At 50.2% G+C, this 20635-nt stretch overlaps 1 protein-coding gene across 7 annotated transcripts in view; it reads left to right on the forward strand.

The window, feature by feature from the left end:
* The window catches only part of HIP1 (huntingtin interacting protein 1), a 166294-nt gene that overhangs the window by 98055 nt on the left and 47604 nt on the right, over positions 1-20635 (forward strand). For 6 of the 7 annotated variants that reach the window (XM_073315948.1, XM_073315950.1, XM_073315947.1 and 3 more), the window contains 3 exons: positions 13251-13314; positions 16769-16911; positions 18014-18070. In XM_073315948.1, the coding sequence (XP_073172049.1) occupies positions 13251-13314; positions 16769-16911; positions 18014-18070 (264 nt within the window). Of the gene's footprint in view, positions 1-13250; positions 13315-16768; positions 16912-17223; positions 17248-18013; positions 18071-20635 lie in introns of those variants that run through there. The other variant, XM_073315951.1, reaches the window with a different exon arrangement.

The raw sequence follows: 20635 nt of genomic DNA on the forward strand, positions 1-20635 counted from the left end.
TCCGAGTTGTTTGCACCATTGCCTGAAAAGAGGAACTGATATGCAACGTCTCTCCTTCATAAAAGGGGGAGGCATGTAATGGTTATGAAAGCTGCCCCACTGCAGAGGAGCTGTTACCACCCAGTCTGCTGGGACTCTCAGGCAGGTTACTGCAGTGTGGAGCAGATCTTTCACTTCCAGATTTCCCCCTGCAATGGTTTTCTCAGGAAGCTGACTGAGATTTTGTCCAGTTGTGCCAAGGTTCCTGTCCACATGCCAGAAGCTCATGAACCTGTTGTAAACATCCCACTAATAAAAGCACTGAGCAGCTCCAGTTCCATCCCAGTTCTGAGGGGCCTGTGAGCACTCAGAAAGACTTGGGCTTCCCAGACACCGGCACAAATGCTTCTCTGCATTAATGTCTAGTATTTAACAGCCCAGTCAGCAGAGATGCTCTCCCCAGAGAGCTCAGTCTGACACACATTTGGAGTTGTCCTGGAGAGTGAAGCATCTTCTAGCAAATATGACAGGATTAAAGCTGGAACAAGGAGCTTCCTGGTCCACAGAGCTAGGCAGGGAACTCTCCCAGAATGGAAGCAGTGGCTGTGATGGGAGGTAGCCAGAGGAGCTGTACATCAATGAGCAAAGCAAGGCACCTTTCTGCCACTCCGCTCCACTGCCTTAGTTTTCAGGACATCCCTTCATCAGTCTTAGGAAAAGGTGCTACTGTGCGAGGGATTTATTCATGGTCTGGCAGTGCCTGAAATAGCCCTTTGCTCTTTGCAGTCTGGTAGCTTGCAATTGAAATGGCTGGCTGATGGCCTGTCAGTCAGGGAGTTGGGCGTGTGTCTAGTGAGAGGAGGCTTATTTTGCTTTTAAGACCAAACAGGATCTGCTATGAGATACCTCAGCCTTTTTTGACCTAGTTTTGCAGCACTAATCACTAGGGCTAGATTTGTACCACTGTTGCTAGCCGTGAGCACGGTGCTGTCCTTGGGCTACATCCTTTGAGATGCCCCTTCTGCCTGCTCCACAGCTAGCAACTGCAGCCCCTTTGCCTTCTCCCTGCAAGTGCCACAAGCATTGTCCAGAGGTGAAGCCTGCAGCAGTTAGGTGCCCTTTGGTCCTGTGGGCAGACAGCATTTTGAAACGTGTGTGCCTCTTGAACTTGGGTGGCTGCAATAAAACCGCTCTCCTCCCAAGCTCTGTAGCCCGAGATGTCCTCCCCATGGTCTCTGGTGGTGGTGCTTTGAGTTGGGATAAATTCTTTGCGACACTGGCAAATGCAGCTTTGTCGCTACCCCCACAACATTTAGCTCATTCCTCCTGCCAAGTGTCTGGCTTTGGAACTCTCCGAGGATGTGGCTAGAGTCTAGAAGGGAAGTACTGAGAAGAGATGAATACTACTAACGTCCAGCAGTTTTGAGGGCCTCTGAATGCATTTGGCATCCAGTTGGGATGCTGTGCTGAATGGAAACCCGCAGTGTGTACAGGAGACAGCTGCAATGAAAGAGCAAATGTAGCCACAGCCTGACTGAAAGGAGCAGAATGCGTAAAGCCCGACGCACCAAAGCTCGTGACTCCATAGATAATTAAAGGCAGCGGGTATGTACATCATAGGGTTTAGCTTCACCTGAAGGTCAGGGTTCCACCAGTTTTTTATTGCCTTACGTGATGTAATTGACTGCTTCTGCCAATGTTGGTCCTGTCTTTTTCTCCAGACTGAAGGCCTTTGCCTTCTGTCTCACCCTGAAATTAGATCTCTGGAGGGGAGATGATAGAAGTATGTAAAATAACGAAGGCCACATCATGGACCTTGCTTTGAAGCCTCAGATGCTGGTCGCTGTCAGAGAATCACTGGTCGTGCTGTGTTCAAACATCAGAGCATAAAACATTGTCCTCCTGGATCACGTTTGTTAGGAGTCACTTCAGAGGCTCCTGGTTCCCCCCAAGGCTTCTCCTCCAGGAGCTCTGTTGGAAGGTGCTGAAATTATATGGACTTCCACTTGTTCCCTTGCTTCCGTGAATCTGGTCGGGGGGAGGGGGGAGGAGAGGGAGTTGCCAGTTCTGCATTGTTTTCCCCATATTGCTGATCTGTTAGGGGATCTTACTTTAAAGGAAAATTCTTTCGTAATTTAACAGGAAAACCCAGTGGGAACCCTGGAATTTTTAGCTTGGAATTTAGCTTCCAGAGAGGCCAATGCTCCAGGGACTTCGGTCTGTGATCTTGTACCAGCCATGGCCTTGGGGCTTTGCCAAGAGATTTGATGAGTGTGTGACTGTGCAGAATTCTGTCTGCACTTAGTGGACAGTTCCTGTGCCCTGCTTCCCCTAGGAATACACTCAGCATTTTCTTTGGTAGAGACACTATTTTGGGGGGATGTGAGAGGAGCTGGTGGGATAAAGCGTGCCTTCCTGTGTGTTGCTGCCGATAATTGCCTCTCCGGAACCAGCTTCATACAGAGCTGCTGGAGCAGGAAGTGCTTTACAATGCTGCTCTTTCAGGGGAGTGATGAACGGTCCCAGCCCCTTGCAGCTCCAGGAAACTCTTGGCCTTAAGAATGTGGCGTCCCATGCATGTTCTTCCTTAACCTTCCGGGAAAGAGCACGCCTCTTGAACTGCCTTAGAGGCGAGAAAAGGAGGCTCCCTGTGCCCCAGACTCCTTGGTTTTGCTTTCCGCAGCACGCAGCCAGAGAGACCTCATTCACCAAAGCGCAGCTGCACCGAGGAGTCCCTTTAGGCGAAGCTCTTTCAAAGTGATACTATGTCTGTTAGCTGTGCTTGTGGCCTCAGTCAGCCAGGAGCCCTAGCTAGCAGCATCACGCTTTCCAGCCACTGCTACTTGTGTTGCTGAGGAAATGAAAAAGAGTGCGCTGAACAGAGTTGGTGACTGGACAGCTTCACACTTAATCCCACTGGGTCAGAGAGAAACATACAGTACCCTAGATTTCCGTGCTCCAAGCAGCCCTCGTTCATAGTGCCCCTATTGGATCAGGTAGCAGGATCGGGGAAGGGGGTGTTTTGGCATGACATTTAAATGACAAAGCCTGGTATGATTTTCCTTAAAACTTGCTGCCAACAGTAGCACATTGGCAACAACGAGATTACAGTACTGTGGTCTGGAGGCTGCAATCAGGGTTGAGATTTCACTCTAAACTCTATTTTCAGGTACTTGATTATTACCTTTTGGTCTGAAATTTCTCCTGCTCCTTCTCAGCCCAGTTTGAACTATTTTGGGGAGGGATGTGAAGAAACTCTGTTCAGCCATATTTGAGGGAGTGGAGCAGCTCTCTACCTCACTCCCGTCTGGTCCTACGCTCTGCCTTCTCCCCTCTTGAATACTTCTCTCTCACCTGCAACTGCATGCCTTTTTATCACGCTGCCCTCTACAGTTAAAGCACCATCCTCTTCCTGGGTGAAATTTGTCCTTGTCCCATTAGGAGTCCGTGGGAGCTGCAAGTCCTCCTCACCTTTGGAAATCTGGCTATTTATTTAGGTGCCTAGATATGGATTTATGAACCTCGCTTTAGGTTGACAAATGCCAGCCAGTAACACTTGCAGCTCAGAGCTTGGAACAAATGTGAAGTTTAATGATCACAAAATTAGATAAAGGCCCTTTTCTGTCTATTTGAATTAACCCAACCAAAACCCTGGGCACACTCTTACCTCACACTTCAGGGGAACATCAAGCGTGATCCACTCTTGCTGGCCCATCTCTGATTTGATTGGACAGCCTTAGATTTCACTCTCCAGTGGTCAGACCCAAACACCGGCTACTTTCCTTTGCAAAGTTGGTTTTATTTTCCTCATTCATCTTGGTGTTTTAAAAAAGAGAGAGCAAGAAAAGTAAATGCAAAAGCAGTGACTGCGAGGCTGGAACAGTCAGGTTGAAATTTCACATGCACTGAAGTCCAGTTCCTGCAAAAGCAGTGACTGCGAGGCTGGAACAGTCAGGTTGAAATTTCACATGCACTGAAGTCCAGTTCCTGCAGTGACAGAGCACACACCTGAAGTCTTCTGCTGCTAAACATAAAGCTCAGATCCTGCTGCTTGTGTTAGATGCAGGCAGTGAGCTGTCTGGGGTGGACCATTTGTGCCCCTTGTACCAGTGCAGGAGATACCTCTCCCGAGCTGCGTGAGCTAATCCCTCACACTCAGTGTTGTATTACCCGTCGTTCTTGCATTTCATTTCTTTCTATAAATACACGTTAGATGCGTGGAAAGGGAAGAACAGTGTTTTAAAGGTGTCCCTTGACTCCAGCTGGACCCCACTACCTATGCTCTTCTTCCTCAGGGCATAAGCTGACTGCAAACTGAGCAGACTAGGAAGAAGTTTCTCCTATAGCAGGGGTGGGCAAACTTTTTGGCCTGAGGGCCACATCAGGGTTGCGAAAGGGTATGGAGGGCCGGGTAGGGAAGGCTGTGCCTCCCCAAACAGGCTGGCCCCCACCCCCTATCGGCCCCCTGACTGCCCCCCTCAGAACACCCTACCCATCCAACCCTCCCTGCTCCTTGTCCCCTGACTGCCCCAACCCCTATCCACACCCCCACCCCCTGACAGGCCCCCTGGGACCCCTGACCCATCCATCCCTCCGCTACTCCTTGTCCCCTGACCACCCCCTTCCAGGACCCCTGCCCCTAACCACCCCCCCAGGACCCCACACCATATCCAACCCTCCCTGCTCCCTGTCCCCTGACTGCCCCAACCCCCAACCCCTATCCACACCCCCGCCCCCTGACAGGCCCCCTGGAACCCCCAACCCATCCATCCCTCCCTTACTCCTTGTCCCCTGGCAACCCCCTTCCAGGACCCCCATCCCTAACTGCCCCCCCAGGACCTCACCCCCTATCCAACCCCCCCCCCCCACTCCCTGTCTCCTGACATTCCCCCCCCCCCCGAACCTCCACCCCATCCAACCACCTCCTGTCCCCTGACTGCCCCCCGGGACCTCTTGCCCATCCCTTTACCCTTACCAGGCCACTCAAAGCAGCAGGACAGGCTTATTGGAAAGCCTGAGAGGTGGGTGAGTGCAAGCTGCACTGCCTGCCGGGCTGCGGGGCAGGGGGAACAGCAGGGGAGGGGCCGGGCAGGAAGGTCCTGTGGGCCGGATGTGGCCCGCGGGCCGTAGTTTGCCCACCCTTGCCCTATAGCCAGGTTATTCCATAATTGTCCACTGCAGGGTTTCTTTAAGCGTTCTCTAAAGCATCTGGTGCCCCTAGTGCGATCCAGTTTGGTGGTTCCTATGCTGACTAATTCCTTCCCATCACCTGTCCACTGAACTGCTCCCAAAGGAGCTCAGTGTAACTTAAGCGTGTTAACACTGAGCCACGCTGAAAGATGCTCGAGGGAGGAATGGGTGGGTAGGCTATGGAGCCCATGAGGGGAGGCAGAAGGGAAAAGTGACCACATGGTAGAGGGCAAGGCATCCCTGGAGCTGGGCAGGTGCCTCTGAAGGATGTCTCTGAGTGGCTGCCCAGGTCCCACAAATGCTGCAGGTTTAAAAGCACCCTAAGCATTTTGACTAATGTATTGCATGGGGGAATTGGGTGACATTCTGTGACCTGTGTTCTACAGGAGGTCAGATGAGATGATCTAATGATCCCTTCTGGGTCTTAAAATCTACGAATCCGTGAATCTGTACAACCTTAAAAATCCTAAGCACCCTTTCTCCCAGGCTGGCTTGCTTGTCCTCCCTCGCTGAGGAGAATGGTCCTGATGAGCCACAGTTCACCTATGAGTGCATTACATGAGGTGCAAGAGGGAGGGAACCTTTGCACGGTGGTGGGGTGGGAGGCATTTCAACCCTAAAAGGAACTCCTTTGCAGTATTTGAGTAACTGTAAACTGTGGGTTAGACTGGAAACTGCTTCTCAGCTTCGACTGGAGCTTTTGCTGCCTGTAAATGCTAGGCTGTTGCAAGGGGCAGAGAGCTGTTTGCTGTGGGCAGCACTTGGTCCTATTGTACTTGTGCAGAAGGGTCTGTATGTCCGCTGTGCCTTGGGACATACATTTTGTGTAACTGCTAAAGCCCCCAGCACACTCTCCTCCCTCGCTTTCTGTTGTGATGAAGCCACAGTGGGCCATCCTGAAACTGAGGATGGTAGTAACATTCGGGGAGGACTGTAAGTACATCAGGAATTAGGAGGGAATTAGTCCCACCACCTTAATTGGCTGAGTCAGTAATTATCTCCTGAGTGTGCTGAGCCAGCCTGTTTCTCCCGTTAATGTACTGTGAGGTTAATGGAGGCCAAATTTAGGCTGCTAGGTAAGAGATTGAAGTCCAGGACCTCCATGGTAGCATTTTCTGAAATGCTTCCAGTTCCATACGCAGGGCCAGTTAGACAGGCAAACTGTAGGGTCTCAATGCATGGAAGAGTCAATGGTGTAAGGAGGAAGGGTTTAGATTTATTAGGAACTGGGGAAACTTGTGGGAAAGGGGGAGTTTATACAGGAAGGATGGGCTCCACCTAAACTAAAATGGATCCGAATTACTGTCAGTTAAAATTAAAAAGGTTGTAGAGCAGTTTTTAAACTAAGGACTGGGGGAAAGCCGACAGGAGCATGTGGTTCAGACAGAGGCATCCCTTAGGGGAGGATCTATTAATGGAGATTCTCTATGTCCTAGTAAGGAGGAGAGGATGGAAGATGATAAAATACAGGTAAGATCTGATGAGAAACAGTCAAATGAAAAAGAGTTCCATTCAATTACATCATGTAATGGCAGACCGCTAAAAAGTGACAAGTTTTTAAAGTGCTTATATATAAATGCTAGAAGTCTAAATAATAAGATGGGTGAACTAGAGTGCCTCATATTAAATGAGGATATTGATATAATAGGCATCACAGAAACTTGATGGAATGAGGATAATCAATATGACACACAGTAATACCAGGGTACAAAATATATCGGAAGGACAGAACAGGTCATGCTGGTGGGGGAGTGGCACTATACGTGAAAGAAAGCATAGAATCAAATGAAGTAAAAATCTTAAATGAACCAAACTGTACCATGGAATATTTATGGATAGTAATTCCATGCTCAAATAATAAGAATATAGCAGTAGAGATATATTACTGACCACCTGACCAGGATGGTGATAGTGACTGTGAAATGCTCACGGAGATTAGAGAGGCTATAAAAATAAAAAAACTCAATAATAATGGGGGATTTCACCTATCCCCACATTCACTGGGTACATGTCACCTCAGGACAGGATGCAGAGATAAAGTTTCTTGACACCTTAAATGACTGCTTCTTGGAGCAGCTAATCCGGAACCCACAAGAGGGAAGGCAATTCTTGATTTAGTCCTAAATGGAACATAGGATCTGGTCCAAGAGGTGAATATAGCTGGACCACTTGGTAATAGTGACCATAATATAATTAAATTTAACATCCCTCTGGTGGGGAAAACACCACAGTGGCCCAACACTGTAGCGTTTAATTTCAGAAAGGGGGACTATACAAAAATGAGGAGGTTAGTTAAACAGAAATTAAAAGATACAGCTCCACAAGTGAAATCCCTGCAAGCTGCATGGAACATTTTTAAAGACACCATAATAGAGGCTCAAAGTATACCCCAAATTAAAAAACATAGTAAGAGAACCAAAGAACTGCCAATGTAGCTAAACAACAAAGTAAAAGAAGCAGTGAGAGGCAAAAAAGCATCCTTTAAAAAGGGGAAGTTAAATCCTAGTGAGGAAAATAGAAAGGAGCATAAACTCTGGCAAATGAAGTGCAAAAATATAATTAGGAAGGCCATAAAAGAATTTGAAGAACAGCTAGCCAAAGACTCAAAAAGTATTAGCAAAAATTTTTTTAAGTACATCAGAAGCAGGAAGCCTGCTAAACAACCCATGGGGCCACTGGACAATCGAAATGCTAAGGGAGCACTCAAGGACGATAAGGCCATTGTGGAGAAACTAAATTAATTTTTTTGTATTGGTTTTCACGGCTGAGGATGTGAGGGAGATTCCCAAACCTGAGCTATTTTTTTTAGGTGACAAATCTGAGGAACTGTCCCAGATTGAGGTATCATTAGAGGAGGTTTTGGAACAAATTGATAAACTAAATAGTAATACGTCACCAGGACCAGATGGTATTCACCCAAGAGTTCTGAAGGAACTCAGATGTGAAATTGCAGAACTACTAACTGTAGTCTGCATCCTACCATTTAAATCAGCTTCTGTACCAAATGACTGGAGGATAGCTAATGTGATGCCAATTTTTAAAAAGGGCTCCAGAGGTGATCCCGGCAATTACAGGCCAGTAAGCCTGACTTCAGTACCAGGCAAACTGGTTGAACAAAATTGTTAAACACATAGATGAACATAATTTGTTGAGGAAAAAGTCAACATGGTTTTTGTAACGGGAAATCATGCCTCACCAATCTACTAGAATTCTTTGAGGGGGTCAATAAGCATGTGGACAAGGGGGATTCAGTGGATATAGTGTACTTAGATTTTCAGAAAGCCTTTGACAGGGTCCCTCACCAACGGTTCTTAAACAAAGTAAGCTGTCATGGGGTAAGAGGGATGGTCCTCTCATGGATTGGTAACTGGTTAAAAGATAGGAAACAAAGGGTAGGACTAAATGGTCAGTTTTCAGAATGGAGAGAGGTAAATAGTGGTGTCCCCCAGGGGTCTGTACTGGGACCATTCATATTCAACATATTCATAAATGACCTGGAAAAAGGGTTAAACAGTGAGGTGGCAAAATTTGCAGATGGTACAAAACTACTCAAGATAGTTAAGTCCCAGGCAGACTGCAAAGAGCTACAAAGGGATCTCACAAAACTGGGTGACTGGGCAACAGAATGGCAGATGAAATTCAGTGTTGATAAATGCAAAGTAATGCACATTGGAAAACATCATCCCAACTCTACATATATAACGATGGGGTCTAAATTAGCTGTTACCGCTCAAGAAAGATTTTGGAGTCATTGTGGATAGTTCTCTGAAAACAGCCACTCAATGTGCAGTGGCCGTCAAAAAAGCCAACAGAATGTTGGGAAGCATTAAGAAAGGGATAGATAATAAGACAGAAGATATCATATTGCCTCTATATAAATCCATGGTACATGCACACCTTGAATACTGCTTGCAGATGGGATCGCCCCATCCCAAGAAAGATATAATGGAATTGGAAAAGGTTCAGAAAAAGGCAATAAAAATGATTAGGGGTATGGAATGGCTTCCGTATGAGGAGAGATTAATAGGACTGGGACTTTTCAGCTTGGAAAAGAGATGGCTAAGGGGGGGTATGATGGAGGTCTATAAAATCATGACTGGTGTGGAAAAAGTAAATAAGGAAGTGTTATTTACTCCTTTTCATAACACAAGAACTAGGGGGTCACCAAATGAAATTAATAGGCATTAGGTTTAAAATAAACAAAAGGAAGTATTTTTTTCACACAATGCACAGTCAACCTGTGGAACTCTTTGCCAGAGTATGTTGTGAAGGCCAAGACTATAACAGAGTTCAAAAAAGAACTAGATAAATTCATGGAGGATAGGTCCATCAATGGCTATTAGCCAGAATGGGCAGAGATGGTGTCTCTAGCCTCTGTTCCCCAGAAATGGGCTTAAATTGCAGCAAGGGCAGTTTAGGTTGAACATGAGGAAAAGCTTCCTAACTCTCAGAGTGGTTAAGCACTGGAATAAATTGCCTAGGGAAGTTGTGGAATCTCTATCATTGGGGATTTTTAAGAGCAGGTTGGACAAACACCTGTCAGGGATGGTCTAGATAATACTTAGTCCTGCCTTGAGTGCAGGGGACTGGACTAGATGACCTCTCGAGGTCCCTTCCACTTCAGTGATTCTATGAATGGATGACAGGAGATGAATCACCTGATGATTCCCTGTTCTGTTCATTCCCTCTGGGGCACCTGGCGTTGGCCACTGTCGGAAGACAGGACACTGGGCTCGATGGACCTTTGATCTGACCCGGTGTGGCCATTCCTATGTTCTTAGGTACTGTGGCCCCTCTGCAGCTGCGTTTATCTGGCGCTCTACAACTTCAAAGAGCCGTACTGGGCTGCATGCCAGTGGCACCAATGTAACTAAGTGGGTTTCTAAATCAGTTTAGTTAAATCAGTGCAAGTCCCTCTGTGAAAATGGTGAAATCAGTTTGAGCAGCTTTGAAACTAATTTAATTAGAAACTGATTTAATTAAATCCAGTGTAGTTTTGCTGTGTAGACTGGGCATGAACCTCGCAGCCTCCTGTGAGATAGGTCAAGACCCTGGAAACAGGCCCAGGGAGGGGACATGATGTGTGTGTGGCCATGCTGTTAATCAGCAGCAGAGCAGGGATAAGGACCCAGGGGTCCTGACACCCAGGCTCACTATAATACTTCTCACTACCGCAGCTGAGCCGGTGTGGAATCCCCTCCTCTGACTCTCTGGAAGCAGATCCTCCCAGGGTTCGCAGGCTGATCTTGCCTATGATGTCATTGAGAAGCTCATCTTCCCTGGGGTGGGCTCAGGGTGCTGTGGGCACCTCCAGACTAGAGTGAACTCTGCACTGCACTCCCTGGTCCTGCGAGGGAGGACGTACTGTAGCTATTGCTTGAGGGGCAAGTACCATGGCAGCCCCTCGGTGTTTAGTTCCCGGAGCGCTGTGGCTGCTGCAGGAGAGCTCTGTGCCCTGCCCTGCACGGTTCCTGCTGGGCTGTGGATCAGATTCTTCTTAGCGTATGTGCAGCGCGCCTCAGGCTTCATCACCGAATTTGGTCCAGTGGTTGGATCACTAGCTTTCCTGGCTTGGGCCGGGGAGTACGACATGAACACTGATCCATGGCCCCCTGGAGCAGATTCGTCCATGCTTAACAGTGCTAGCAGTGTGGTGAGGCACAAGGTCTTCAGGCAGCCTGTGGTTTGGAGACCACATGGAGCAGGGCAGAGCTGGGGCTGTTGAACTGAGAATCCTCCCTGGACAGGGGTGATGCTGTGTTGGGGGACAGCTGAATCCAGAAGGAATGTGCCCCTCTCCCTGTTGTTTCACTGCATGTACCTGGAGAGGGATGCAAAATCCCAGTCCGTGCTGCCCATTTGGTACAGCGTTAGGACTGTGCTGTTCCCCAGCAGGTGCATCTGCCCAGTACAAGCTGGGTCCCGTTAGCGGGCAGGGATGGGCAGGCCCAAGCAGTGTCTTGGCTGCATTCCTCGAGGCTGGGGTGGTCACTGGGGAGAAGCACTGCCTTTGCGTGTGGAAGCTCTCCCAAGGTCGGGGAGTTTCTTCTGGCAGCTGGGGCTGTGAGGAGGGCAGGGCTCGAGCAGGGAGGCTGCCAACTTATCCTGCTTTAAATCCCTCCTGTAAAGCTCACCTCCTCTGACAGATCACTCCAGTCGGGCCTTGGCTGGGTATGTGGCAAACTGAGACCTCAGCTTTGCTGCCAAACTCCGCTGGGCTGATCGCAACCACAGCCTCCTGCCTCATCCCCTTGTCGGATTCCCCCAGGGGTTGTGGCTTGTCTGACATGCAAATTGGAAGCTCTCTGGGGCAGGAACTGGCTTATTCATCACATCTGTAGAGCCTCTAGCACAGTGGGGCTCTGGTCCTCGATTGGGGTTCCCAAGCACTACTGTAATATAACTGACAGGAGGCAGGTGGAAGCGTGTGGCAGACATGTCTGATCGCAGCTGTATCTCCTCAGAGAGCCCCTGCTGCCTCTTGGCACGTGTCTGCAGGTCTAATGGCTATTACCCTACCAGCCTCAGGGGCTGCTCCCCAGGGCCGGTCAGCAAGCCCTTCCTTGCACAGCTAGGGGATAGAGCAGTGAAACTGATTTGTGGAGACTCTGGAGGGAGCCAATAAAGGGTCGAGCCAAAGCTGGATCTGGGCTCTTGGCCTCTGGAAGACAGCAGCAGAGGATCAAGGACTAATTCAGGCCCCTGTGGAAGGCCCAAAGAGGGAAAATGTGGGAAGGGTGTAAGTGCTTAGGAGAGGATCTGCCCAGACTACATGAGAGGGTGAAAGCAGGAGAGGTGGGACCATGTGAAGGAAAGAGGAACTTGAACTGACTAACCAAACCCATTCTTTCTGTCAGGAGAGGTTCCCTCTTCATCTGCTGTGGGAGCCCTGCCCCTGGAGTGGAATCAAATCCCTGAGAGACAGAGCACTGGGGTTAAGTGGGACCTGCCAGATCTCTGCTCTCTGAGTCCCCTGCCCTGGGGACCCTTGTTGGACTGGGTCTGGCTCAGATTTCAAAGCACTGCCCTGTCTTGGTTTTGTGTGCGGGGCTCTTCCTCACCACAGGGGCAGGGAGTTTTCAGATTTAGAAATGGAGAAGTCCAGCAGGCTGTTGCGGGGCCCTCTGAGCTTAGAGAAATGTGGTGGATCAGGAGGAGGGTGTCAGTCAGACAGGTGGCCCCTGCTGCTGCTCCCTCTCCGTCCCTTGGGTCTCCCTGGTTTGGGGAGATTGCCACAGGTGAGCAGTGTGTGGAGGAGGGGACTTTGCCCAGTTTTTTGTGGGTTTATCTGCTTCCCTGTGCAGGCTTGGGTGGAAGCTGAGCGACAGCATCACCATTGGCTCCCCTCCTTGGCCCTCTTTGGGAAGGTTAACAGGGTAGTTCCTGCCCTGCCTCATCTCCCAGTGCATAGTGGACAACCCGTGGCCAGGAGCTGGGTTTTCTCCTCCATCCCTGTCCCAGGCTCCATTACCCCACAGTTCTCCTTTTGCATTTTGAAGCCTACATTGCCAGCACTAGAGAACTAGCCTGTCTCCTCCTAAATGTGCCGTGGGATCCGAGGGCTGCGTTCCCTGTGTGTCCCACCTGGAATAGGACTGGGCCGTTGCTATCCTTTGCAGCTGCCCTCTGCATTTGACACCAACAGCATGGTGACTCCCAACCACACCATGAGCCAGAGCACGCTGGCTCCATGACCATTGTCCAAGGGCAGGGAAGTGGGTCTGACTCTGGCTTCATTTCCCTTTGCCCTTCCCTTGCCGCAGAGGGGCAGGTGGTGGTGGAGGGGATTATCCTTTGTAGTCTGCTTAATTGCCTCATTATTGTGCTGAGCAAACAAATCCTGGCATCAGCTGAGCGTGACCGCTCCTAGAAATGCATTCGGGAGTTGGCAGAGTCCAGCTGGCATGGGAGAGCAGCCTCGTCCATAGACAGGCGCCTGGATCGATACCAACCATCAACAGGTGCAGGAAGTGAAGGGAGCTGTGTACGTGGCCGTGGGAGGATATGAATCAGCCTGTGACCCTGACCACCCCCCATGCCCTTCACAGCTAATGCACACATACCCCTTTTCTGTTTTTCAGACGGTCAGCATCAATAAGGCCATTAACACACAGGAAGTGGCTGTCAAGGAGAAACACGCCAGAAATATCCTTTTCAGAGTTGGCGGCAGGACAAGCAAGCGTGGGAGTCAACTGGAGACTGGCTGGAAGGCAGCTGGGGCCAGGTGGAGGTGCTGGTGTGGAAGTGGGCAGAGAGCAGCCATCATAGCAAGAGCCCCTCATGGACTGGTTGCGACAGAGACTTTGTGGGGTTCCCCTCTGCTGAATGGAGGGGTGGAAGCCAAGATCCCAGTGGGATCCCCTCTGCCCAGCAGAAGGAAGAGTGGGATTCCTGGGGGGAAGCATCCGAGTGGGCAAGGGAGGGCAGTGAGGAGTGATTCCAGGACAGCACCACCCTTTCTCTCCCTCGTGCTGTAGCCTTGATCTCTGAGCAGGTCTGTGCCAGCGGCTGCTTGGAGTTGTGTCCATTCTTGGCACTCCCACCGCTGACATGCCCACCCCCCCGGAGCTGCCCCAATGGTGGGAAATGCTAGCCAGGCAGAGGGGCCGTAGCTGCAAAAAGGGGGACGGTGTTGTCATTCCTCACTTGTTACCTCCACCCAAATGAGCTTTAGCGCAATTGTAAATACCAGGTGTGCTTAAGCCTAAACAGCCCAAAGGTCTGAATAGTTAAGATCCTGCTGAAGAAAAATATGTATTTTGGCAGCTCTGCGGCTGACCGGGAGCCAGGATCGCACAGCAGGTGCAGCTTCCAAATCGTTCCACTTTGTAGGGAGAAGAACTGGGGAGCTTTTTGCTCTCTGAACCCATGGAGTGTCCTTCCACTGCCTCTGCATCGCCCAGATCCCAGCTCCAGGGCCAAGGTAGTGGGGGCAGGAGAGAGTTCAGCCTAGAGGCTCTGGGGGCTGGTGGATCCTCTGAGAGCTTTAGTGAAGCTCCTGGGCCATTGCTGTCAAAGCATGGGAAGGTTCAGGGGGAGCGATACCTGTCAGTGCTGGGAATGGGGAGCTGGGTGATGTGTTTCCCCCAGACAAGTCTGGACTCAGTGACAGACCTAATTCTCCTAGGTGCTCTGGGGGTTCAGCCCCAATGGGGGCATGGGGGGATCTTCCTGAGGGTCTCTTTGGAAGGGAGAGGGTGTGGCGCTGGAAGGGGTGGGGGCTGCTTGGTTTGAACCCCCGGGGCACAGTGTGTTCCTGGGCTGAGGCAGTGACTTGGGCACAGTGCTTCACCTCTCCCTCGCTGAAAGAACAGAATGTCCCCAGACATTTGAAGTTCTCTGCTGCCTAGCTGAGGCTTGAGCTCTGGGCTGCAGGTTAGCTGTCTGGTGTGTGGTGAGCTCAGCAGGCCTATGCTCATTCCACCTTCTTGAAGAGAAACAAGCTCCAGCAGCTTACAGGACCAGCTGTCTTGATTTATCTGATAGCGGAATGTCCGTTGTGGGGCTGTTTCCAGGCTGGCATTCTGCATGGGGCCCTTTTGTTTTCGTCTCAGGCCTGTTTTCAGTGGGAAAGCTGCTAGTGCACGGGATCCCAGGCCCTGGAGATAAAGCTTCACTGCAGTCCTGTTGGCTTTTAGCTTCTTGATGCAGCAGGCTGCCTGCCATGCCAATCCCCTTTCTGCTTTTCTAGTCTATAGCAAGAATTAGCGTGGCTGTTCTGCTTCCCAGAGCACTACACAGGGGTCCGTAGAAAACAGCCCTGCGGTGGCCTCATGTGACAGGACCTAGATGGCCTGTAGGCAGAGCTCTCAAGCATACTGGATTTAGTGGGACATTCTGTATTTCCACTTCATCGGGATGCCTGGTCCACTGCCCGTTGAGGTGGGCAGTGAGAAACTGTTTCACCTCCCCTGCAAAACAGCCTGTAGTTGAGGGAGAACAGAGAGAGCGGGAATCCAGGGATCATGAGTTCAAGCCTCACCTCTTCCATTCACTACTGCTTCTACTTCTGTGCATTTCATACCCCATATTGCTGACCCAGGCTTCAGCCCCCTGCCTTATGAGACAGGCAAGTATCAGCCCCTCCCCATTTGACTAAAATTGCACAACGTCACTGGAGGCAGAACTGGCGTGGAACCTAGATCTTTAATCTAGCACACCCAAATTCCATTCACGCAGCCATGCTGCCTTTTAGGCTGACTGTGCCAAATTTGTATGCTTGGCTGTCATATCTGCAGCTACCCTTCTGTCCATTCAGCCAAACTCCCCTCCTTGCCTCAGGAACCGAACCCAGGAATCATACCCCCCTTTTGCTCTAGCAAATAGTTGAGTAATCCACTGGCAGTGTGTGTAACATTCTCCCTCTAAAAAAGAAAAGGAGGACTTGTGGCACCTTAGAGACTAACCAATTTATCTGAGCATAAGCTTTCGTGAGCTACAGCTCACTTCATTGGATGCATACTGTGGAGAGTACGGAAGATCTTTTTATACACACAAAGCATGAAAAAATGGGTGTTTACCACTACAAAAGGTTTTCTCTCCCCCCACCCCACTCTCCTGCTGGTAATAGCTTATCTAAAGTGATCACTCTCCTTACAATGTGTATGATAATCAAATTGGGCCATTTCCAGCACAAATCCAGGTCCCCCCACCCCCCAACCCACTCTCCTGTTGGTAATAGCTTATCTAAAGTGATCACTCAAAGGAGAGTGATTAGATAAACTATTACCACCAGGAGAGTGGGTTGGGGGGGGGGGGACTTGGATTTGTGCTGGAAATGGCCCAACTTGATTATCATACACATTGTAAGGAGAGTGATCACTTTAGATAAGCTATTACCAGCAGGAGAGTGGGGTGGGGGGAGAGAAAACCTTTTGTAGTGGTAAACACCCATTTTTTCATGCTTTGTGTGTATAAAAAGATCTTCCGTACTTTCCACAGTATGCATCCAATGAAGTGAGCTGTAGCTCACGAAAGCTCATGCTCAAATAAATTGGTTAGTCTCTAAGGTGCCACAAGTCCTCCTTTTCTTTTTGCGAATACAGACTAACACGGCTGTTACTCTGAAACCTGTCATTCTCCCTCTAGTGGCTGATCCACACAGAGGGTAGCAGCTGCTGCTTTAGCTCAGCAGTCTGAGCTGGGAATCTGAAGGCCCAGGACTGATGAGGGGCAGAAGGTACATAGCAGATGTGTGCACGGCAGCAGGTTTCTGGGCAATTCCAGTGACAGTTGGGGAAGAAAGCAGCCAGGGGAGAGGAAGGTTTTGTTTTGGAAGCACGTTGTTGGCTGGTGCCCTGAAAGGATCCGGCTTCCTTTCCCCAGCACAGCAGGGCCTGTGCACTCCAGGTACCTAGCGTCTTTTGTTGATGCACGCTGGCTGTCTCATTGCATGGGTAGAAACCTCTCTGCCAGAGGGGAGTTCCTAGTTGCTCTCTACCACTTTTCAGTGCCTTTGGGATCCAGAATGGGGTGAGAGGACATCTTGGGAGCAGTCAGTAAGCCTCATTGTCTCTGAGCTGTTGTGTTTTATGAGTGTCCCTGTCATTTCTGCACACTCTGAGCTAAGGGATTGGCTTTTCCTTAGCCTGCCTCTCACCATGCATCCTGGGAACCCACCACGAAAAAGGAGCTCAGACCTTCTGGTCTGTCGTGAATCGGCTGCCCCTCTCCAGCAACGCTGTGCTCTGTTGGAAGTTCTGCCACGTCTTCCACAAGCTCCTCCGCGATGGACACCCAAATGTACGTGCAGGGCCATGTCTCTAGTAGTGTGAGATGTGGGGGGACACAGGAGAGGAATACTGTGATTGCCTCAAGTCCTTTCAGCCCCGACTGAGCCAGGAATAGGATGACCTCAGAGGCCATCTAAGTGTTGCCAACTCTTGTGACTTTTATTGTGGGCTTTGCAATATTTTTGTGTTTTTCTTAAGGCCTCAACTCCTGGAGTCCTGTGACTACGTGAGAATCCCAGCTTGCATTTTTAAAAAAAAAAGTACCAGTTGCAGAGCAAAGCACTCCTGGAGTTGCCAATGTGCACTAGTCATTGGAAAGTTGGGGGAGTGAGGGGTGATGAACAGGGTAGGAATATGCCTGCACTTATTGCTTCCATTCCCCCACGCCCAGCTTTTTGGCCTGCCCCACATCATATCCATTTCCTATCCCTACTTCCTTAAAGAGTCTGATGAGCCCCAGCATACCTGTCCTGATGTGCCGTGGCCTCTGCGTGCTCCTGGGTGCTCTCAGGCCCAGGTCTGCAGCAGACCAATGGCAAGAGGGCAGTAGAAAGGGTTAATGCATCATCGTCCCCCCCCATCCAAAAGTTGATCCCTGGGAAGGGAGGCAAGTATTCACCCCAGGACTAACCCTGCAGCCCTCACCATTCCCTGCCAGTCAGCCAGCGCTCTGTTCACCCCCGTTCTCTTTTCTCTCCTCCGCTAGAGGCCTAGGAAGCCCACTCCCTCAGCTACGTGGATATAAACAACAGTAACGCTGTGTCTCCTTCCCCCTTCCATCAGAGAGCCTCAAGCCACTTACAGTCAGGGACAAATTAAGCCCTGCTTGAGGAGGGTAAGATGGGATGGTCCTTTCCATTGTACAGATGGGGAAGCCGAGGCACAGAAAAGCAGTGACTTGCCCATGATGACACAACTAGTCTGGGACAGAGCTGGGAATAGAACCCAGGAGTCCTGATCCTCTTTTCTTGCTCTAATCACTAGATCAAACTTGCCCCACTAGCTAGAGCTTTCCCCTCTGGTGCCAGGAGCCTGTGAATGTGGCTGGTTCTCTGGCAGCTTCTGTGCCCCTTCTTTACTCTCCAACTGCCTCCTCTCAATTTCCTTTGCAGGTCCTGAAAGACTCTCTGAGGTACAAGAACGAGCTGAACGACATGAGCAGGATGTGGGTGAGTGGCTGGCTTGCCATGGGGGAATTTCCTGCTGGATGCCATCTGGTGCTCATGCTGGGAGGTAGTGCTAGGAAGCGCTGTGCCTCTTAAAGGAAGAACAGCAGGCCCTGGTGATGGTTTGCCGGGTACTTTGTCCATGGAGCGATAGGTAGAGCCTGATTGGAGCTAGGCAGACAGCTGCCTTCCTCCTTCTCCTGCCCTAAGGCTACCCAGAGCATGCCTGTCCCCAGGCTGCAAGCAGTGGAAGCCTTTATCACGGAGAAGCTAGCTCCCCGTTATCCATGTGATTGGCATCTCCCCCAGGAGAGACCAGGCTCTGGATTGTTGTGCCTTTGGTGTTGCGTCTCTAGGAATGGGGGTGGAAATCAAACCGAGATTTAAAGTCAGCGCTGTTTGGAAATCATAGCTGTGCTTGACTTTCTAAAATCTTGGCTCCTCGTTGCTCCAGAATGGCTTGGCTTAGACACGCCAGATCTCTCTGGCCGGGTTGGCCTTGCTGAGAGGAGGGACCAAGCCTGAGGAATTGCATTGGGCTGAGTTTATGATGAAGAACGTTTATAACAGAGCTCCTGCTGCTAGGCCCAGCCATAGGTGGGGCACTAGACAGCAAGCGGAAATGTGATGAGACTGGCCTCCAAGAAGGGAGTTGGAGGGTGTCAGGGTCACAGGGAGTGGAGTGGCCAGGAGCCTGTGCTTGCCCATATCAGCATAAGGAGGGGGTACATGGAGGGGCACAGGGAGCCCCAGTAGCCTAGTGGAGATGGGGGTCATGGAGTGGAGCAGGTGAGAGAGGCCATGGAAGGTGGTGAGTGCAGGGAACCTGGGGAGACAGGGAAAGGCATGGTGTTTCAAATTTTCAGTGTGGATAGATGCCTCTTCCCCTGAACCACTGCCCTATACGCTGTCTACTAAACTGATATGCTGCCATGGGGCCTTCACACAGACCTCCCATGGGCTTGCTAACATCTGGACAAAGGAAATCCTGCTTTGAGGAGCCTCACAAAATCTGTAAAAGATCCTAAATGGAGCAGAGCTCCTCTCCGGCAGAGCTCAGACAGAAACTCAGGGTGAGCTATGGGAGCTCATTTTAAATAGGTGGGGGCGGTACAAGAAATTCGTAAACAAAAACCATGTGAAAGGAGAGTTATGGTTGAAAGTTAGTTTCACTGGAGTCCAGCGAAAACCCAAAATATTACCCTGGCTTCACAAAAACACTCCAGCCCCTTCAAAACCCAGCTGTTAGGTGGGATGCTAGCAGCTAAAGGACCAGTTCTTTACTCTTTGTCCTTCACACTGTCCACCCAGCCTTAACTTTGCCTCCTGATGCACTGAGCAAAAATATACACGGAGGTCAAGATGACACAATTGTGTAATCTCAATTCTCATTCCTGGGATCCATGTCCAGTCAGTTGACCCCAGAAAAGGGGTGAGTTTTGACTCTGCACAAGGTGTGGACTGTGTTTGTTTGAGGAAGTTGGGAAAGGCACCGGCTCATTCTTAATAGTGAATGGCGATTATTTTGGTTTGACGTATTCCTGATGTATATGCAAGCAGTTTTGAGTCTCTCCTGAGTGACTGTGAAGGCAGGAGTGTCTCTGCTTTGCTCCCTGTCTCGTTGGGGATGTATGGGTGTTTGCTCATTTGGGGTGGGGGCAGGGGATTCCCCAATAATCAGTTACAAAAGATTCCAATCCCAACAGCTAATTTCACACAACACAGAGTTTTGAGAGGGTAAGGGTCCATATTAACAACCTAAGGGGCTTTGTGAAGGCCAAATGTAGCCACTGGGCATTCTGTTACCTGGCGGAAAACAAGTAAAACCCATCCTAACTTGGGGGGACCTGTTGACTTCAGTAATGGTTCTTTGCACAGGGAGCTGCATGAACAGAGTCAGTGGGGATCCACAAAGGCACAGGTGTCAGCCGCATAGGCGCTATTGCAGGATTGGGGCCAATTAGTACACTAGCCATGGTGCCTGCTGTTGGTTTAAGGGCTGAAATGGGACCTGTTCAGAATGAGCCACACTTGCCCTGCAGCCCCCTCTAGCCACATCACAAGGAGTGTGTTGTCCTGTTGGGTGTGATTTAAAGTTGATGTGGGCAGATCAGGAGCCCTGTAGCAAACAGGATTGGTTGTGCAGGATCCCTGGCGGGGGGAGGGGGGGACACACACGTTAGCAGATTCCCCTCCCCACTGCTGAGTGCAGTTACTTAATATCGTAAGATTTCCTCAGTACCTGAGCCGGGGTCGCAGGAGAGCCCACTGGGCTGCTGCCAGTCCCATAGCTTGTTGTGGAGTTCCACCACCGATCATTCAGGCTAATGTGGCAGACGAGATTTCAAAGGGAAGACCAAGGAGTTACGTGAGCAGTTGCTGAGCCATCTGATGCCAAGAAAATGCCTGTGGTTGACTTGGGATATGAAGCAGAACTGTCAGGAGAATGAAAAGCAACAAGCACAACAAGATCCTCCACACACTGCAGCCAGAGAGAGCAATAGGCACATGGGTCTGCCCTGTGTTAGGCTCTGTCTGGGAAGTCCTTGTCATCAGCAAAACCCAGTT

This window comes from Lepidochelys kempii, chromosome 17 (assembly GCF_965140265.1).
Source record: "Lepidochelys kempii isolate rLepKem1 chromosome 17, rLepKem1.hap2, whole genome shotgun sequence".
In the NCBI taxonomy this organism is placed as follows: domain Eukaryota; kingdom Metazoa; phylum Chordata; order Testudines; family Cheloniidae; genus Lepidochelys; species Lepidochelys kempii.